The 19494-nt window shown below is 48.0% G+C and overlaps 1 protein-coding gene across 3 annotated transcripts in view; it reads right to left on the bottom strand.

Annotated features, from left to right (window-relative positions):
- Positions 1-19494, bottom strand: part of LOC121552095 (A-kinase anchor protein 12) — a 104779-nt gene continuing 85285 nt past the window's right edge. For 2 of the 3 annotated variants that reach the window (XM_041864821.1, XM_041864823.1), the window contains 2 exons: positions 8327-12838; positions 1-844 (listed from right to left, as the gene is read on the bottom strand). In XM_041864821.1, coding sequence (XP_041720755.1) covers positions 8331-12838 — 4508 coding nt within the window. In that variant the 3' untranslated portion in view covers positions 1-844; positions 8327-8330. The remainder of the gene's footprint in view (positions 845-8326; positions 12839-19494) is intronic. The other variant, XM_041864822.1, reaches the window with a different exon arrangement.

A 19494-nucleotide genomic window follows, 5' to 3' on the forward strand; every position in this document is an offset into this window, starting at 1 on the left:
GGCAGTGAAGTATGCTTTATCTACAGTAGTAGCTGAACATATATTTTCAGACTGAACGGTGAAGGGAAGTACAATGTGACAGAGAACATATCAAAGGTTAAATATTGAAAGATTGTTGCACTTCTATTGGCTTTCACCTCACGCCCTGTCTATTCACATAAGTCATTGTCTGTAGTCAATGATAGCGGACACTGCAGTGAAATCACATCTGTACCATGGTTAAGGTAGAATTTCTGCAAAATCCATACATTGGGGCACATATTCTATACAATCAGAAATATAAAAGATAAAGGATGGGGGGAAGGGGGGAATGAGAAAATACTCATAAAATATAAATACAATATACAAGATAATAATCCTCCAACTCTGAGATCACACACACACACTCTTTCTTGCACTCACGCTTAACTCTTACACACACACACACACCACACTCTCCATGGGACAGCCGACTCCCGAGTTGCAGCAAGGGCGATGGAAGGTCATCAAGACAGCAAGCGTACATCACATGGATTACAAGCCAGATGGGAAGCTTCAGATGTGCGGGGACTAGGACTGTGGCTTGGCGTGTGTGTGTGTTTAGGGGGATCGATGCTTCGCTCCAGGTGTGTGGGAGGGTCATCTCTGTGTGAAGGGGCTGGTGCTGCAGGACAGGGGCGAAGGAGGCAGGGGGGAAGGAGAGGGGTGAAGTTGTCGCTCAGTGACTCAGTCACTCTGGCCAGGGTAGGGTGGAGCTCAGTCTCTGTGTGTTTCTCCATATAGCTTCCACTCGCTCTCTTTTTCACTCTCACTCAATTCCTGGTCAGGACAGTCTGTCTCCCAGGCAACCATCTTGCATCTATAGCTAGAGAAATAAATGTTATTAGTAAATGGATACCATTATCCTTGGAAACACACGTTATAACTATAACTACTGTTCCCTGAAGGAGGGAAACAAGGTTCAACACAACAATGGGGAGTTGCACTCTTGAGACTTCGATTGAAGAACAAAAATCATGCCAATGAAATCCGCGACACGCTGGAGGCCCCGTCTTCCACAGGTGATAAGCGTGAGGCTCGGATTCATTCCTTAAATTCAGTACCACACTTCACAGAGCCCAGGAACGGGCAGTGCAGGGCCAAACCGGTGTTGTACCTTGTTTCCCTCCTTCAGGGAACAGTAGTTATATTCATAACGTTATGTTCCCTTTCAGTCAGTACTCTCGGTACAACACAACTATGGGGAACTAGAATCCTGCCCCAAGCTGGCCCCAATGGATAACAAATTAAATGGCCCATGGCAGACCACCCAGACCTCCACCCCTCAAGATGCAGTAGTCGGGTTTTGCGCACACTGCACGCTGCCTAATGACCCTCTCCTGTCCTAGCTGTTTGCATGCTGTGGGCTACACTGGGAGCAGTGACATCCAAGCGATAAAACCTCACAAAAGTGTGTGGTGATGCCCAACTCGCCCAGCACAAATATCCCCTACAGTCAACCCTTTAAATAATGTCCAAGATGCTGCCAGACCTCTGGTGGAGTGGGCGCGTACACCGCTAGGTAACCCTTGCCCCTTTCTGCTATATAGCCTCCACAATCCAGTGGGAGAGACGCTTAGAGAGTGCCCTGCCGTGAGCTGGATTAGCAAAACAGACAAAAATCTGGTCACCTAACCGGAAATCCCGGGTCCGCTCAATGTACGTGCGTAAAGCTCATACTGGACACAGGGCATGTAACCTCTGTTGCTCTTCAGAAGCAAAAGGAGGAGGCGAAAAGGGAAATTGCTCAAAAGCTAAAGACCTGTGAGACATAACCATGACTTTTGGGAAGAAAGCAGCATTCGGAGTACAGGAAGGGTGTACAGATGACGCGTGGAGGTCCCCAACACATTTAGCTGAGGCCAAAACCATGAGCTGGGAGGTCTTGTAGGAGAGGATCTTCAGATCAACTGACTCCAGTGTCTCAAAGGGCGCCTCCAAAACCAGAGCCAAATCCCATGTGAGCTCAATAGGTTTAAAGACCGGTCTGAGACAGCACACACCTTTCAGGAACCTCACAACCAGGGGTTGGGCTCCCGGTGTGGAGAATGCCCGACCCTGCTCGAAAAGGATGTCTCTCACAGAGCACTGAAAGTGAACAAGTCCTTTATCTTTGCACCAGAGCTCAAACGCCTGTCCCTTATACGCATACAGCCCTCTCATGGAGGGTGCCCTTGCAGACTGAATAGTAGCAATAACCTTCAGAGGTAAACCTCGAGCCATCAGATTGGCCCTCTCAGGGGCCAGGCCCACAGGAACTAAATCTCAGACATTGCGTGCCAAACAATGATGTATATAAACCCTTTGATTTGCTGATGCTACAGTGCCTTCAGAAAGGAATCACACACCTTTGCTTTTTCCTCATTTTGTTGTGTTACAAAGTGGGAATAAAATAGATTTAATTGACATTTTTTGTCAACGATCTACACAAAATACTCTAAGGTTAAAGTGGAGAAGAAATGTTAACATTTGTAGAAGATTTATGAAAAATAAAACACTAATATACCTTGATTAGATACAGTGGGGAAAAAATGTATTTAGTCAGCCACCAATTGTGCAAGTTCTCCACTTAAAAAGATGAGAGAGGCCTGTAATTTTCATCATAGGTACACGTCAACTATGACAGACAAATTGAGAATTTTTTTCTCCAGAAAATCACAATGTAGGAATTTTTATGAATTTATTTGCAAATTATGGTGGAAAATAAGTATTTGGTCACCTACAAACAAGCAAGATTTCTGGCTCTCACAGACCTGTAACTTCTTCTTTAAGAGGCTCCTCTGTCCTCCACTCGTTACCTGTATTAATGGCACCTGTTTGAACTTGTTATCAGTATAAAAGACACCTGTCCACAACCTCAAACAGTCACACTCCAAACTCCACTATGGCCAAGACCAAAGAGCTGTCAAAGGACACCAGAAACAAAATTGTAGACCTGCACCAGGCTGGGGAAGACTGAATCTGCAATAGGTAAGCAGCTTGGTTTGAAGAAATCAACTGTGGGAGCAATTATTAGGAAATGGAAGACATACAAGACCACTGATAATCTCCCTCGATCTGGGGCTCCACGCAAGATCTCACCCTGTGGGGTCAAAATGATCACAAGAACGGTGAGCAAAAATCCCAGAACCACACGGGGGGACCTAGTGAATGACCTGCAGAGAGCTGGGACCAAAGTAACAAAGCCTACCATCAGTAACACACTACGCCGCCAGGGACTCAAATCCTGTAGTGCCAGACGTGTCCCCCTGCTTAAGCCAGTACATATCCAGGCCCGTCTGAAGTTTGCTAGAGTGCATTTGGATGATCCAGAAGAGGATTGGGAGAATGTCATTTGGTCAGATGAAACCAAAATATAACTTTTTGGTAAAAACTCAACTCGTCGTGTTTGGAGGACAAAGAATGCTGAGTTGCATCCAAAGAACACCATACCTACTGTGAAGCATGGGGGTGGAAACATCATGCTTTGGGGCTGTTTTTCTGCAAAGGGACCAGGACGACTGATCCGTGTAAAGGAAAGAATGAATGGGGCCATGTATCGTGAGATTGAGTGAAAACCTCCTTCCATCAGCGAGGGCATTGAAGATGAAACGTGGCAGGGTCTTTCAGCATGACAATGATCCCAAACACACCGCCCGGGCAACGAAGGAGTGGCTTCGTAAAAAGCATTTCAAGGTCCTGGAGTGGCCTAGCCAGTCTCCAGATCTCCAACCCCATAGAAAATCTTTGGAGGGGAGTTGAAAGTCCATGTTGCCCAGCGAGAGCCCCAAAACATCACTGCTCTAGAGGGAGATCTGCATGGAGGAATGGGCCAAAATACCAGCAACAGTGTGTGAAAACCTTGTGAAGACTTACAGAAAACGTTTGACCTGTGTCATTGCCAACAAAGGGTATATAACAAAGTATTGAGAAACTTTTGTTATTGACCAAATACTTATTTTCCACCATAATTGGCAAATAAATTCATTAAAAATCCTACAATGTGATTTTCTGGAGAAAAAAATCTCATTTTGTCTGTCATAGTTGACGTGTACCTATGAAGACAATTACAGGCCTCTCTCATCTTTTTAAGTGGGAGAACTTGCACCAGTGGCTGACTAAATACTTTTTTTCCCCACTGTAAGTATTCAACCCCTAACTCGATACATGTTAGAATCCCCTTTGGCAGAGATTATAGCTGTGAGTCTTTCTGGGTAAATCTTTAAGAGCTTTCCACACCTGGATTATACCACATTTACCCATTATTCTTCTTTAAATTCTTCAAGCTCAAATTGGTTGTTGATCATTGCTAGACAACTATTTTCAGTTCTTGCCATAGATTTTCAAGAAGATTTAAGTAAAAACTGTAACTCCAGTGTAGATTTGCCTTGTGTTTTAGTTTGTTGTCCTGCTGAAAGGTGACTTCATCTCCCTAACCCTAACCCTAACCCTATCCAGAAGAGGATTGGGAGAATGTCATTTGGTCAGATGAAACCAAAATATAACTTTTTGGTAAAAACTCAACTCGTCGTGTTTGGAGGACAAAGAATGCTGAGTTGCATCCAAAGAACACCATACCTACTGTGAAGCATGGGGGTGGAAACATCATGCTTTGGGGCTGTTTTTCTGCAAAGGGACCAGGACGACTGATCCGTGTAAAGGAAAGAATGAATGGGGCCATGTATCGTGAGATTGAGTGAAAACCTCCTTCCATCAGCGAGGGCATTGAAGATGAAACGTGGCAGGGTCTTTCAGCATGACAATGATCCCAAACACACCGCCCGGGCAACGAAGGAGTGGCTTCGTAAAAAGCATTTCAAGGTCCTGGAGTGGCCTAGCCAGTCTCCAGATCTCAACCCCATAGAAAATCTTTGGAGGGAGTTGAAAGTCCATGTTGCCCAGCGAGAGCCCCAAAACATCACTGCTCTAGAGGAGATCTGCATGGAGGAATGGGCCAAAATACCAGCAACAGTGTGTGAAAACCTTGTGAAGACTTACAGAAAACGTTTGACCTGTGTCATTGCCAACAAAGGGTATATAACAAAGTATTGAGAAACTTTTGTTATTGACCAAATACTTATTTTCCACCATAATTGGCAAATAAATTCATTAAAAATCCTACAATGTGATTTTCTGGAGAAAAAAAATCTCATTTTGTCTGTCATAGTTGACGTGTACCTATGAAGACAATTACAGGCCTCTCTCATCTTTTTAAGTGGGAGAACTTGCACCAGTGGCTGACTAAATACTTTTTTTCCCCACTGTAAGTATTCAACCCCTAACTCGATACATGTTAGAATCCCCTTTGGCAGAGATTATAGCTGTGAGTCTTTCTGGGTAAATCTTTAAGAGCTTTCCACACCTGGATTATACCACATTTACCCATTATTCTTCTTTAAATTCTTCAAGCTCAAATTGGTTGTTGATCATTGCTAGACAACTATTTTCAGTTCTTGCCATAGATTTTCAAGAAGATTTAAGTAAAAACTGTAACTCCAGTGTAGATTTGCCTTGTGTTTTAGTTTGTTGTCCTGCTGAAAGGTGACTTCATCTCCCAGTGTCTGGTGGAAAGCAGACTGAACCAGTTTTCCCTCTAGGATTTTGCCTGTGACTAGCTCCATTACATTTATTTTTTATCTTGAAAAACTCCCCAGTCCTTAACGATTACAAGCATACCAAAACATGATGCAGCCACCACTACGCTTGAAAATATGGAGAGTGGTCCTCAGTAATGTGTTGTATTGGATTTGCCCCAAACATAACACTTTGTATTCAGGACAAAATGTTAATTGCTTAGCCAAATGTTTTGCAGTATTACTTTAGTGCCTTGCTGCAAACAGGATGCATGTTTTGGAATATTGTAATTCTGTACAGGGTTCCTTCTTTTCACTCTGTCAATTAGGTTAGTATTGTGGAGTAACTACAATGTTGTTGATCCATCCTCAGTTTTCTCCTATCACAGCTACTAAACTATAACTGTTTTAAAGTCACTATTAAACTCATTGTAAAATCCCTGATCGGTTTCTTTCCTCTCTGGCAACTGAGTTAGGAAGGATGCCTGTATCTTAGTAGTGACTGGGTGTATTGATACACCATTCAAAGTGTTATTGATAACATCACCATGCTCAAAGGGATATTCAATGTCAGCTTTTTTTTAAATCCATCTACCAACAGGTGCCCTTCTTGGCGAGGCATTGGAAAACCTCCCTGGTCTTTGTGGATGAATCTGTGTTTGAAATTCACTGCTCGACTGAGGGACCTTACATATAATTGTAAGAGGTAGTCACTAAGAAATCATGTTAAACACTATTTTTGCATGCAACTTACAGTACCAGTCAAAAGTTTGGACACACCTACTCATTCAAGGGTTTTTCTTTATTTTTACTATTTTCTACATTGTAGAAAAATAGTGATGACATCAAAACTATGAAATAACACATATGGAATCATGTAGTAAACAAAAAAGTGTTAAACAAATCAAAATATATTTGAGATTTGAGATTCTTCAAATAGCCAACCTTTGCCTTGATGACAACTTGCACACTCTTGGCATTCTCTCAACCAGCTTCACCTGGAATGCTTTTCCAACAGTCTTGAAGGAGTTCCCACATATGCTGAGCACTTGTTGGCTGCTTTTCCTTCACTCTGCGGTCCGAATCAACGCAAACCATCTCAATTGGGTTGAGGTCGGGGGATTGTGGAGGCCAGGTCATCTGATGCAGCACTCCATCACTCTCCTTCCTGGTAAAATAGCCCGTACACAGCCTGGAGGTGTGTTGGGTCATTGTCCTGTTGAAAAACAATTGATAGTCCCACTAAGCCCAAACCAGATGGGATGGCGTATTACTGCAAAATGCTGTTGTAGCCATGCTGGTTAAGTGTGCCTTGAATTCCAAATAAATCACAGACAGTGTCACCAGCAAAGCACCTCCACACCATAACACCTCCTCCTCCATGCTTTACGGTGGGAACTACACATGCGGAGATCATCCGTTCACCCACACCGCGTCTCACAAAGCCACGGCGGTTGGAACCAAGAATCTCCAATTTGGACACCAGATCAAAAGACACATTTCCACCAGTCTAATGTCCATTGCTCGTGTTTCTTGGCCCAATCAAGTCTCTTCTTCTTTTTGGTGTCCTTTAGTAGTAGTTTCTTTGCAGCAATTCGACCATGAAGGCCTGATTCACACAGTCTCCTCTGAACAGTTGATGTTGAGATGTGTCTGCTACTTGAACTCTGTGAAGCATTTATTTGGACTGCAATTTCTGAGGCTGGTAACTCTAATGAACTTATCCACTGCAGCAGAGGTAACTGTGGGTCTTCCATTCCTGTGGCGGTTCTCATGAGAGCCAGTTTCATCATAGTGCTTGATGTTTTTTGCGGCTGCACTTGAAGAAACTTTAAAAGTTCTTGAAATGTTCCGTATTGACTGACCTTCATGTCTTAAAGTAATGATGGACTGTTGTTTCTCTTTGTTTATTTGAGCTGTTCTTGCCATATTTCATAGATTTGATGTCTTCACTATTATTCTACAACGTAGAAAATTGTAAAAATAAAGAAAAACCCTTGAATGAGTAGGTGTGTCCAAACTTTTGAGTGGTACTGTATGTGAGTTGTTAAGCAAATTCTTACTCAAAATCAAAAATTTTACTCAAAAAATTATAGTGAACATCTTCAAAGTGTTGTAACCTTAACTTAACAGAATAATTTTAAAAAATCTAACAAGCATGTTTCCTTGACTTCAGGAGGAGAGGATGAATCATAATCAGTCAGTCAGCACAAGTTCATCTGCCCCTCACACACAGCTTCCCTTTTAGACCCCAGCCTACAAAGCAGGGGTCAACCATGGCATTCCTGCTTTGATATCGAAGGTCAACTGGTTACTCGTACCTCGAACAAAAGTTTTTTCATCTGGCCTGCCGGGAAATCTCCCCCCTCACCCCTGATAAAAGTAGGGCAAATTTATGTTTTTAAAAAGCCACCATGAGAAGATGGTGTGAGACGCCAACAAAGGAATTCTGGAAATAACTAAACAAATGTGGGTACTCTTTTCTAACACTCTTTTTTATGCTAGTGGAATATAATTACCATAATAACATATCTAGAATTGATACCTTGGTAAAACACTAGAAAATACTTTCTTTCACTTTCTTGTGGTAGAAGACTAGGCAGAGGTTATGTTCAGATGTCTCTAAAATATGTAGCATGACTAACATTAACTAAATGCATTTACAGTAATTGTGGGGAAATATATTTGGAACTCTTTGACAACATCCACTCATTGCTTAATCATAAACAGGTAATTGTATAAGATAGACTGCTCACCTGCTCATAATGCTGCTGTGAGCTCTGTGGAGGAGATAGGTTTCATCTCCTTCACCGTCTCCTCAATCCCCTGCACCATCACTTCCGCACACTTCACCGACATCGCCTTCTCTACCGCAGTTGGAACAGGGGCAGGGGTGTCTGGTGTGGGTTCAGTGGCAGGGGTGTCTGGCGTGGGTTTAGGGTCTGTTGTGTCTTCTTTGGCCAGGGCTTCCTTTGTCTCTGGTGAGCTTACAATGGCATCGATTTCCACCACCTCCTCCACCATTATTTCCTCCGCTGCCTCTTCTTCAATGATCTCTGCCGCCTGTATGACCACCTGTGCTGTCTGTGGGACCACGACTTCTGCAGTTATCTCCACTGGCTGGGCTCGGGCTTCAGCGGTCTCTGTGTGGGCCTCTGGGATTCGGGACTCTTCTGTCACAACCGTTGCTTCTGACTCCTCTTCAGGTGTCTCTGGAGTGGGAACCTCTGCTATCACTTCCTGAACCACCTCTATTACCTCAGCTTGTTGAACCTCAAGTTTGAATTCCTTAACTACTTCCTCTATCTCAGATTGTAGAACCTCTACTGCCTCTATGTTGCTCTCTACCTCTGTGATCTCCTCCTCTGCCTTTCCATCTTTCTCACTCTCTGTCTGTTCCACCTCTGCTACAACTTCAACCTCTACAACTTTCTCCTCACTTACATTGACCTCCATTGCTTGCTTTAATACCACTTCCTGTTTTATTTCCTCTACTCCCTCTTTGAGAACATCCTTCACCTCCTTGGTAACCTCTTCCATGATACTCTCTGTGATTTCAACTGTGACTGGAACTGTCTCAATGACCTGGACAGCCTTGTGGACTTCCTTTGGTGGTTTTACAGCTTCGGCTGGTGCCTCTGGAGCAGCAGGCACCTCTGCTGGGGTTTCTGGTGCTGGTGCCTCAACTTGGACTACAGGAGTTTCAGCAATGACAGGTTTCTCCTCTGCTACTTGTTCAATCTCTTTCTCTATCGTTGCTACTGCCTGGACTGGTAGTGCATCTTCAGTTGTGAATGTGGCAGTGGCAGAGGCAGGAACTTTGGGTTCAGACTCTGCTTCAGACACTTTCTCCACAGCACTCTGGATGACCACCTGAGTGATGACCAAGCCAGTCTCCTCCATGGCCTCTGCCTCCTTTGTCTCCTCGGCCTCTGTAACATCAACCTCAGTCACCTGCACTTGAATTTGGTCATCGCCAGCGGTCTCTGCAACTGCCACTGAGACCGTTTCCACTGCCACGGCTTCTGTGACCTCCACTTGCTGGGTTTCCAAGGACTCGGACGGTGGGCAGAAGAGGTACATGGTCTCGCACACTTCAGTGACTGTGGCCTTGTTGGCATCAGTTAGTGAAGTAACAATTTCTCGGGCGGCAGGCTCATTCACCTCCTCTACAGCAGCGATCTCTTCGACGGCAGCTGTCTCTTCTTTACTTTTGACCTCAATGACAGGTGCCTCAGAGACCTCCACAATGTCAGCGGCAATGGAGTCTTCGACAGTTGGTACGATGGGGTCCACGATGTTCTCATTCACCGCAGGGGCCTCAATGATTTCAGCCTCCATCTGGATATAATTGACTGTGGCGAACTTTTCATATTCAGGCTCTTTACCCTCAGTGGCTATCTCAGGCTCTGGGATGTCTTCAATAGTTTTCTCCAGGAATGTGCTTTCGACCTGCTCCACTTGAGCTTCAAACACTGGGTCTTCATTAGCGTCAGCCGCCTCAGGTGGATCAGCCTTATATTCTACCGGCAGCTCAGCGGACAGAGCATTGCTGATCTCAGCTAGACACTCCATGGTGGGAATTACAGGCTTCTCTACTGCCACATTGGCGATCTCCTTGGTGCCCAGGACAGTGCAGATGGCGGTGGCCTCGATTTCTTCATGTACCATCAAGACAAGCTTTGAATTGCTATCAGCGAACTCGATCAGCGTTGTGGGTTCTGGGACGGACGCAGCCTCCTCCAGTGGGACCTCTATGATTTCCACAGAAGTCAGACTTGGGAGATCACTGACCAGCTCCACAGCCTCCTGTGGGACCTCCAGAGTCTCGGGCTCATTGGGCAGAGGGGTGGTTTCGCCATTCGTGGCTGGGATCATCTCTTCAGTCACCTCAGCAACAAACAGCTCAGGCTCCTGGCATGTGACTGCCTCTGTGATATGCTCTAAAATGTTCTCGGCAACAGAAGAAGCAATCGCCTCGGCGACATACAGCTCAGGTTCCTGCTCCTGGCATGCGACTGTCTCTGAGGTCTGTTCTGCAATGTCCTCGGCGATGGTGGTGTCAGCAGACTTGGGGGTGGTGGCACCTTCTTCTGGGATGTCGCTTAGCTGATCATGTGGAATCTCCTGGAGGTTTTCCATGACCGCCGTGGCTGAGATCCAAGAGGGGGATCTCTCTTCAATGGACGATTGGACCTGAGTGATTGGTGCTGCTTCCTCAGAATCCACTGTCTCCACTGTCATTTCGGTTTCAGCCACTTTAGTCTCAGCGTGCTCATTGTCGTACTCTGAGAGAGGGACCACGGCTGGTGTGTCGGAATCTTCCTCGCCAGACCCCAGATTGGAGGAAAGCAGCTTCTTCTTTCTGCGTCCAGGAATGAGTTTCCTCAGAGAGAAGGAGGACTCTTCTTTGGGAATTTCACTGTCTGAGACGACCTGTTCACCACCGGACTCATCTGTCTTCTCGTCTTTGGGCTTCTTTCTATGGGTGACGAGACGCTTGAGAGTATCCCAGGTGGACTCTCCTGCGGTGGGGCTAGTGGACGGTTCGGGGGACGACACAGTGTTTTCTTGATCTGCCTCTCCAGAGCTGCCGAGAGGAGACTCTACGGTCTTAACCTGCTCTTCTCCAGTTGGTTGTGCCTCCTCTTCAATTTTGGTCTCCTCATCTTCAGAGTCAGAGGTCTTCCTGATCCTCTTCTTGTTGCCACCCATACACATCAGGGCCTCCCAGGAGAGGGAGGTGTCCATCTTCATCTTTTTGGGCTCCTCTGTGCTGCCCTCCAGCTTCTCAGTGGTTTCGGTTTTTGGCTCCTCCTCAATGAGTTCCGGCTCCTCCTCTTTCTTTTTCTCCACAAACACAGCGCTCTCAATGGAGGACAGGGTGGCCGACTTGGCCTCCTCAACAGTTGCCTCGTCCTCGCTCTCAGAGGGCCTCTTGAATCGTTTCTTGGGCGTCACCAGCTTCTTGAAGGAGGACCAGGGCATGATACCTTCTTTCTTCTTCCCTTCATCTGAGCTGGTTACCTCCTCATCAGCCTCTTGGCTGGCCTCAGCTTGGGTGGCCTCCACCTCAAAGGCATGCTCACCAGACTCCTCTGGGGATGATGCCCCACTGTCAGGTTTCTGGACCTCTGCCAACTCTGTGGAGGACTGGAGCTGTTCAGCCGCCTGTTCCCCAGACTCGGTCAGCTTGATCTCCGCATCTTTCTTGTCTTTCTTCTGTTTCTTGGTAGAGAGCTTCTTCAGGCCGGCCCCAGTAAAGAGCTTTTTCAGTGGGCTTCCCAGGGCCTTGACCTTCTCCTGGGATGAGAGAAGCTCAGCCTCGGTGGTGACCTCGACTGGGGCCTTGACTGATTCCACAGCTTCTTCAACGTCCACCTCTGCTTGTTTGGCGTCATCAGTAATAGTGGCTTCTGAGGTTTCCATGGCAACCTCGGCTTGGATCTCCTCTTTGATCTCTTCGGCAGATGCTTCGGGTGTCTCAGTTTCTGGTGTTGTCACTGGCTCCACCTCCTTCACCTCTTCCTTTGCTTTAATTCCCTCCTCCTCCACCACAGCCTCTGCTTTCTCCTCTACCTCCTTTATCTTCTCCTCGGTTGCTTTCTCTTTTGGTTCCTCCTCTTTGGCCTTCTTGTTGCTTGCCTTCTTGCGCTGGTTGGAGAAGATTCCCTGTGTAAAGAACCTTCTGAAGGGGGACAGGGTGGCCTCCTGGCCACATGGGGTAGTTGCTGCTGCAGCTGGGTCACCAGGCTCTTTCTCTGCAACTCCCTCCTCAGCTCCCTCTGCAGCCTCCTCTGTGACTGCATCTGCAGCCTCTCCATCCACAGTCTCAGATGGGGCGTCCACTGGAGTTGCAGCCTCAACTGTGGTCTCTGAGGCGTCATTCTCAACGGTGGCGGCCTCTGGCTCAGCTGCCTTCCCCTCCTCTGCAGTGGCGGCTTCCTCCTTAGTTTCCTCAGACCCGCTAGTCTCTCCTTCCACTTCCTTGTCCATCAACGTCAGCAGCTGCACCGGGTCCGTCTTCTCATTCTTGTCCTTCTTCAGTGTGAACTTGAAGCCGATGAAATTGAAGATCTTCTTGAAGCCCACCTCATTGGCCTCGCCCGGTTTCTCCTCAACCTCCTTCTCTTCAGGACCGGTGATGTTGTTGGCGTCAGGAGACTCCTTCTCCTCCTTCTCTCTGTTCACCTGAGGGGCCACCGCAGCCTGGAGGGAGTCCATCATCTCAGGAACCTCCTCCTTCTGAGACACGGACACGCCATCAACTGAAATGACAGAGAGATAAGAATTAATGTTTAGGTTGAGGAATATACACATTCCCACAAACAACAACCGACAGGCACTCTTTCTCTCACACAGGCACATAGGGTGGAGCCAGACTAGAAACAAGACTGTGTCAGGGACAAAAGGAAAAGGGTAGAAAACAATAAAAATATCACAAACAGATATAATGTATCTAAGATGGCATCTTTAACATCTGAAGATAATCTAAACCACATTACAAAGCAATAGCTTTTGACCCCCTGAGTGGATTTAATCAAGCATTTGATGGATTAATTGCAGTCAGATTGAGTTTTTCTCTTGTTATCCCCTTTCCTGTGTGAGAGGGCCAGAAATAAAGAAAAGTTTAATCGTTGACACCACTCAACAACAAGCCCTGGAGGACTCTTTGCAGTGTGTTTCACAATGAAAGCAATTCCATTGCCAACACTTGGACAAAGATCCAGTCCCAAAACAAAGAAAGCTTACAGGCAAGGGTATATTGTAAACCCCTCAGCTGTGTTGCTTTTTCCAAAACTATAGCTATGACTTTATCCACTCTCATGCATCTATCGTAAGACATAGTTTCTCTATTGTTTGACAGAACGAAATTGTGGCTTTTGAACTAGTGACAGGTGAGATAAACAGAAAACACACATACACACACACACACACTGCCTGACATTCCTGCCATGTCTATCTGTGTTTTGACAGGAGTGGGGCGGAGGTAGTGGGCTGGGGGTGGTCTAAGTTCACAGGCTCTGTAAACCTCTGAGGCCCTCTTTCCTCTGACATACCCCTACATCAGAGGAAAGCTCACATATGGTGCTGGGAGTCTTTTCTCTGGGGGTACTCAGCCTACCCTTGGACTCTCAAAACAAATTCCCGGCATTTTTTATGCATGGATATCACCTTACCTAGATACGCACCCAGGCTGGGAGACACACACAGTCTCTTTTAACCAGACAAACATGCTCATATCCTCATAGTGACCCTGTCACTCTCTCTTCTGACTGTCTATCTGCCAGATCAACACACACACTTACAGTATGTGCACCATACACACACACACGCCCCTAACCCCCCACACACACATTTTCACCCATAAAGCAACAGTATTATATTACAGCTCAATATGAATCATTTTCCCTCTGACAATCTGGCTAATGCTAGTTTTTAATTCATGTCTGAAAATAATTCAAATCAGATAATCCTATCTTTTTAGAGCCAACTAATGAAAAATCAATACTTATGTGTCACTAGCCGGGCTAGAACTCCGGTCTCAAATGTGTAGAGCTGGGGGTACTACCCCTTAGCCACAGAGGAGATGTTGTAGGACCCAAAAGAAACACCCAAGGCAATACTCCAGGTAAGTAGATTTAATGTTCCAAAACAAGAGGCAAAACAAAACAACTCCCCGAGGGGAGAAAAACAAACTAAAGATAACTTCGAATAACTTACTAGGACTGACACGGTGGGACAAAGCAGGAGACACATAGACAGGACGCAATAACCAAGTGAGAAACAAGGGGAAAACACACAGCTAAAATACTCAAGGGGAAACAAGGCACAGGTGACATAGATAAGCTAATTAGGACACATGAGGAAAAACTAAGGCAAAGGGGGAACACAGCTGACCTCTAGAGGCCAGGAGACAAACAGGGGAAGCAGGAAGCTGACAGGACCCCCTCCTCTAGGAACGACTCCTGACGTTCCTTCCAGAACACCCTGGCCCCAGGGTGCGAAAATCTCGGATCAACCCTGGGTCCAGGATGTCCCTGGCCGGAACCCAGGAGCGCTCCTCTGGCCCGTAGCCCTCCCAGTCCACCAGATACTGCAGAGAGTTCTGGACCCTCCGGGAGTCCAGTATCCGGCGGACTGTGTAGGCTGGCTGGCCGTCTATGATCCTGGGAGGTGGCGGGGGTCTGTGTGGGGGGCAAAAGGAGAAGACAAGACAGGTTTAAGGAGTGAAACATGGAAAGTGGGGTTAACTCTAAGGGAGCGAGGCAGAACTAAACGATACGACACAGGGTTAACCTTTCTAGAAATGCGGAAAGGGCCGATGTATCTCTGGGAAAGCTTCTTGGATTCGACCCGGAGGGGCAAGTTCTTAGTGGCCAACCAAACTCTCTGACCAGCACGGAAACTAGGGCCGTCCGGCGGTGGCGATTAGCCTGACTTTGGTATCTCTGGGAGGTCCGAAGGAGGGTACACCTGGCCTTCTTCCAGGTCCGCCTACAGCGTTGGACAAAGCGCTGGGCCGAGGGAACACCAACTTGCGCCTCTTCCTCTGGAAACAAAGGAGGGTTGTAACCGAACTGGCATTCGAAGGGGGACAATCCGGTGGCTGAGGACTGGAGGGTGTTGTGGGCATATTCAGCCCAAATGATATAGGTGGCCCAAGACGTGGGATTACTGGCCGCCATACACCGCAGGGTGGTCTCCAGATCCTGATTAATCCGTTCCGTTTGGCCATTAGACTCTGGATGGAATCCTGACGATAGGCTGGCTGTGGCCCCAATAAGCCTGCAGAAGGCCCCCAAAACCGGGACGAGAATTGGGGACCTCGGTCAGAGACCACGTCCAGGGGAATGCCAAATATCCGGAAGACATGGTTCATGAGGAGCTCCGCAGTCTCCTTAGCCGAGGGCAGCTTGGGCAGGGGAATAAACCGGGCAGCCTTAGAGAAACGGTCTACCACCACAAGGATGACGGTGTTGCCCTGGGATAGAGGAAGTCCCGTAACAAAGTCCAGAGAAAGGTGTGACCATGGCCTTCGAGGAACAGGTAAGGGATGGAGCAGTCCCTGGGGTCGCTGGCGTGTCGACTTTCCCTGGTTGCACACAGGGCAGGCCTCAACAAAGACCTGCACGTCCTTCTTGATGGACGGCCACCAAAACCGCCGCCGGAGGAACTCCAGTGTGCGAGCACTGCCAGGATGGCATGTCAAGGGCGACTCATGACCCCACTGCAAGACGCGGGCCCGAACCGAGAGAGGAACGTACAGGCGACCGGCAGGACCACCGCCTGGATCGGGCTCATGGGCAAGAGCTTCTCGCCCCCTCTTTCTAGTTCCCACTGAAGAGGTGCGACGATCCTAGACCTCGGAATAATCGATGCCAAGGGCTTCTCTTGTACCTCGGGAGAATAGACTCGAGACAGAGCATCCGGCTTGACGTTCTTGGTGCCAGGTCGGTAAGTCAGGATGAACTGGAATCGATTAAAGAAAAGGGACCATCGTGCTTGCCGAGGGGTTCATCCGCTTAGCCTGTTGGAGATATTCCAGGTTCTTGTGGTCTGTGAGAACCTGGAAAGGGTGCTGAGCCCCCTCAAGCCAATGGCGCCACTCTTCCAAGGCCAGTTTAACCGCAAGCAACTCTAGATCCCCCACGTGGTAGTTGCGCTCGGCCTCAGACAGGCGGCGAGACATGAAGGCACAAGGGTGTAATCTCCCATCCGCACCCTCTGTGACAGGACGGCTCCCACCCCCACCTCTGAGGCGTCCACCTCCACCACGAAAGGTCTCTCTGGGTCAGGGGGCACCAGAATCGGAGCCGAAGTGAAGCGGCGCTTGAGATCCTCGAAGGCCCCTGCTGCTTCCGGGACCCCAGTGAATCTTGGTCCCTCCTCCCTTGGTAAGCGTCGTCAAGGGGGCTACCACCGAGCTGAAATTCTTGATGAACTTCCGATAGAAGTTAGAAAAGCCAATGAACCGTTGAACCTCCTTGACCGTGGCAGGTGTGGGCCAATCGTGGACCGCCTTGACCTTCTTGGGATCCATCTCTAGGTGCCCGGGAGTGACAATAAACCCGAGAAACTGAGTCTGAGAAACATGAAATTCACACTTCTCAGGCTTAACGTAGAGGTGATTGTCAAGGAGCCTCTGGAGAACCCGGCTAACATGCCCCTCATGCTCCTTCAGTGACCTCGAGAAGATGAGGATATCGTCCAGGTACACGAAGACGAACAGATTAAGCATATCCCGGAGAACATCATTAATCAGGGCTTGGAATACTGCGGGGGCATTGGTGAGCCCGAACGGCATCACCCGATATTCATAGTGTCCCGTGGGCGTGTTGAACGCCGTCTTCCATTCGTCTCCTGGCCGGATCCGCACGAGATGGTAAGCATTGCGGAGATCCAGCTTAGTAAAAATGGAAGCCCCTTGAAGCAGCTCAAAAGCAGTGGCCATGAGAGGAAGAGGGTATCGATTCCGAACCGTGATCTTGTTGAGTCCCCGGTAATCAATACAAGGCCTCAGACCCCCGTCTTTCTTTTCAACAAAAAGAAGCCCGCCCCAGCCGGGGAAGTAGAGGCATAGATGAGGCCGGCTGCCAAGGACTCCTTAATGTAGGTGTCCATAGCTGCGTGCTCGGGGAGGACAAGGAAAAGATCCGACCTCTAGGAGGGCAGCACCCAGGGAGTAGATCAATGGCACAGTCATAAGTGCGATGAGGCGGTAAGGCAGTAGCCCGGGCCTTGCTGAACACTGCTTTGAACCGATAGTAAACACTGGGGACTCGGGAGACGTCAACAGACTCTTGAAACTGGGTACTAGGGGCTGAGGAACTCTGAAGCATGCAGGTGAGTTGGCAAGTGGGACCCCAGCTAAGAATGGTGCCAGTAGGCCAGTCGATCTGGGGATTATGTCTGCATAGCCAAGGGTGACCCAGGATAATAGGATACTCGGGAGAGTCAATGAGATAGAAGGTCTCCTCCTGCTGGTGTTGAGAGATGGTAAGTCGCAGGGACTGAGTCGCCTCAGTAACTTTTCCTGGTTCCAGAGGTCTGCCATCTAAGGCTGTAACTGCCTGGGGTTGAGGAAGTAGTTGGGTAGGGATCTTAAGTTCCTTAGCCAAGGTTACATCCATAAAATCACCTGCGGCACCGGAATCGATCATAGCCTGGACCCGATGCTGGTGGCCCTCCCAGGACAGAGTGGCTGGAATAGCTAGGACCGCGTTAGTAGGAGGAGCTCTAATTTTCCCCATCACAACCCTCCTGTAGCTGGGCGGGGACAGGCGTTTCCCGAAAGCTCGGGGCAAGTGGAGCGGAAGTGGCCGGCAACCCCGCAGTAGAGGCACCGACGCTCCCTCATGCGACGTTCCCTTTCGTTGGAAGAAAGCCTGGAACGGCCTAACTGCATGCTCTCCGGGAATCCTGGGGCAGTTCAGGAGCCGGGGCAGCTCTGAATGACGGAGTCCAAACAGGAGAAACAGAGCTGCTCAGAGGAACTTGGGACTGAGACACCTGACGGCGAGCCGTTCTCCGCTCTCTTAGACGATTGTCCAGGCGGATGGCCAAGGCTATGAGGGACTCGAGATCTTCAGCTGGTTCACGGGTGGCTAACTCATCTTGAAGGGGCTCAGATAACCCTCCCTGAAAGCAGACCCTCAGCGCTTCATCATTCCATCCGCTCCTTGCTGCTATGGTTCGAACTCAATGGCAAAATCTGCCGTGCTTCGGGGCCCTGACGGAGAGACAGTAGGCGCTTGGAAGCCTCCCGCCCACTGACAGGATGATCGAACACCCGCTTGAACTCTTCTACAAATGCAGCGTGGGAGTCACAACAGGCCTCCTGGGACTGCCACACCGCAGAGGCCCAAGCGAGCGCCTTGTCTGAAAGAAGGGTAATGAGGTAGGCAATCTTGGAACGGTCTGTGGGAAAACTTGAGGGTTGGAGCTCGAAGGTGAGGGAGCATTGGGTGAGGAAACCCTGACAAGAGCTTGGATCCCCAGAAAAGGGCTTGGGAGGTGGTAGTCGGGGCTCCGCCAACCGAGAAGGCCTGTCGTCACTGGGAGGTGACCGGGGGGAAGGGGGAGAACCAAGGAGGCGTTCAAAGAGCTGGTGAAGGGAACTCATCATTTCGGCCAGGAGTTGAGAATGTCTAGCCATCAGCTCCTCTTGTCGGCTGAGAACGGCTTCATGGCGCTGGAAAGAAGTCTCATGTCGAATGATCACCGCCAACAGGTCCTGGGAACTGAGTGTTTCTGGGTCCATGATTGACTTGGTTATTCTGTCACTAGCCGGGCTAGAACTCCGGTCTCAAATGTGTAGAGCTGGGGGTACTACCCCTTAGCCACAGAGGAGATGTTGTAGGACCCAAAAGAAACACCCAAGGCAATACTCCAGGTAAGTAGATTTAATGTTCCAAAACAAGAGGCAAAACAAAACAACTCCCCGAGGGGAGAAAAACAAACTAAAGATAACTTCGAATAACTTACTAGGACTGACACGGTGGGACAAAGCAGGAGACACATAGACAGGACGCAATAACCAAGTGAGAAACAAGGGGAAAACACACAGCTAAAATACTCAAGGGGAAACAAGGCACAGGTGACATAGATAAGCTAATTAGGACACATGAGGAAAAACTAAGGCAAAGGGGAACACAGCTGACCTCTAGAGGCCAGGAGACAAACAGGGGAAGCAGGAAGCTGACACTTATGTAAATAAGGTATTTCTGTTTTCTATTTTTAATACATTTACAAAAATATCTAAAAACCAGTTTTCACTTGGTCATTATGGGGTATTGTGTGTAGATTGATGGGGGGAAATGTATATTTAATCAATTTTAGAATAAGGCTGTAACGTAACAAAATGTGGAAAAAGGGAAAGGGTCTGAATATTTTCCGAATCCCTAAAAACACTTATATTTTA

The sequence above is a fragment of the Coregonus clupeaformis genome, chromosome 36 (genome assembly GCF_020615455.1).
Source record: "Coregonus clupeaformis isolate EN_2021a chromosome 36, ASM2061545v1, whole genome shotgun sequence".
Lineage (NCBI taxonomy): Eukaryota > Metazoa > Chordata > Actinopteri > Salmoniformes > Salmonidae > Coregonus > Coregonus clupeaformis.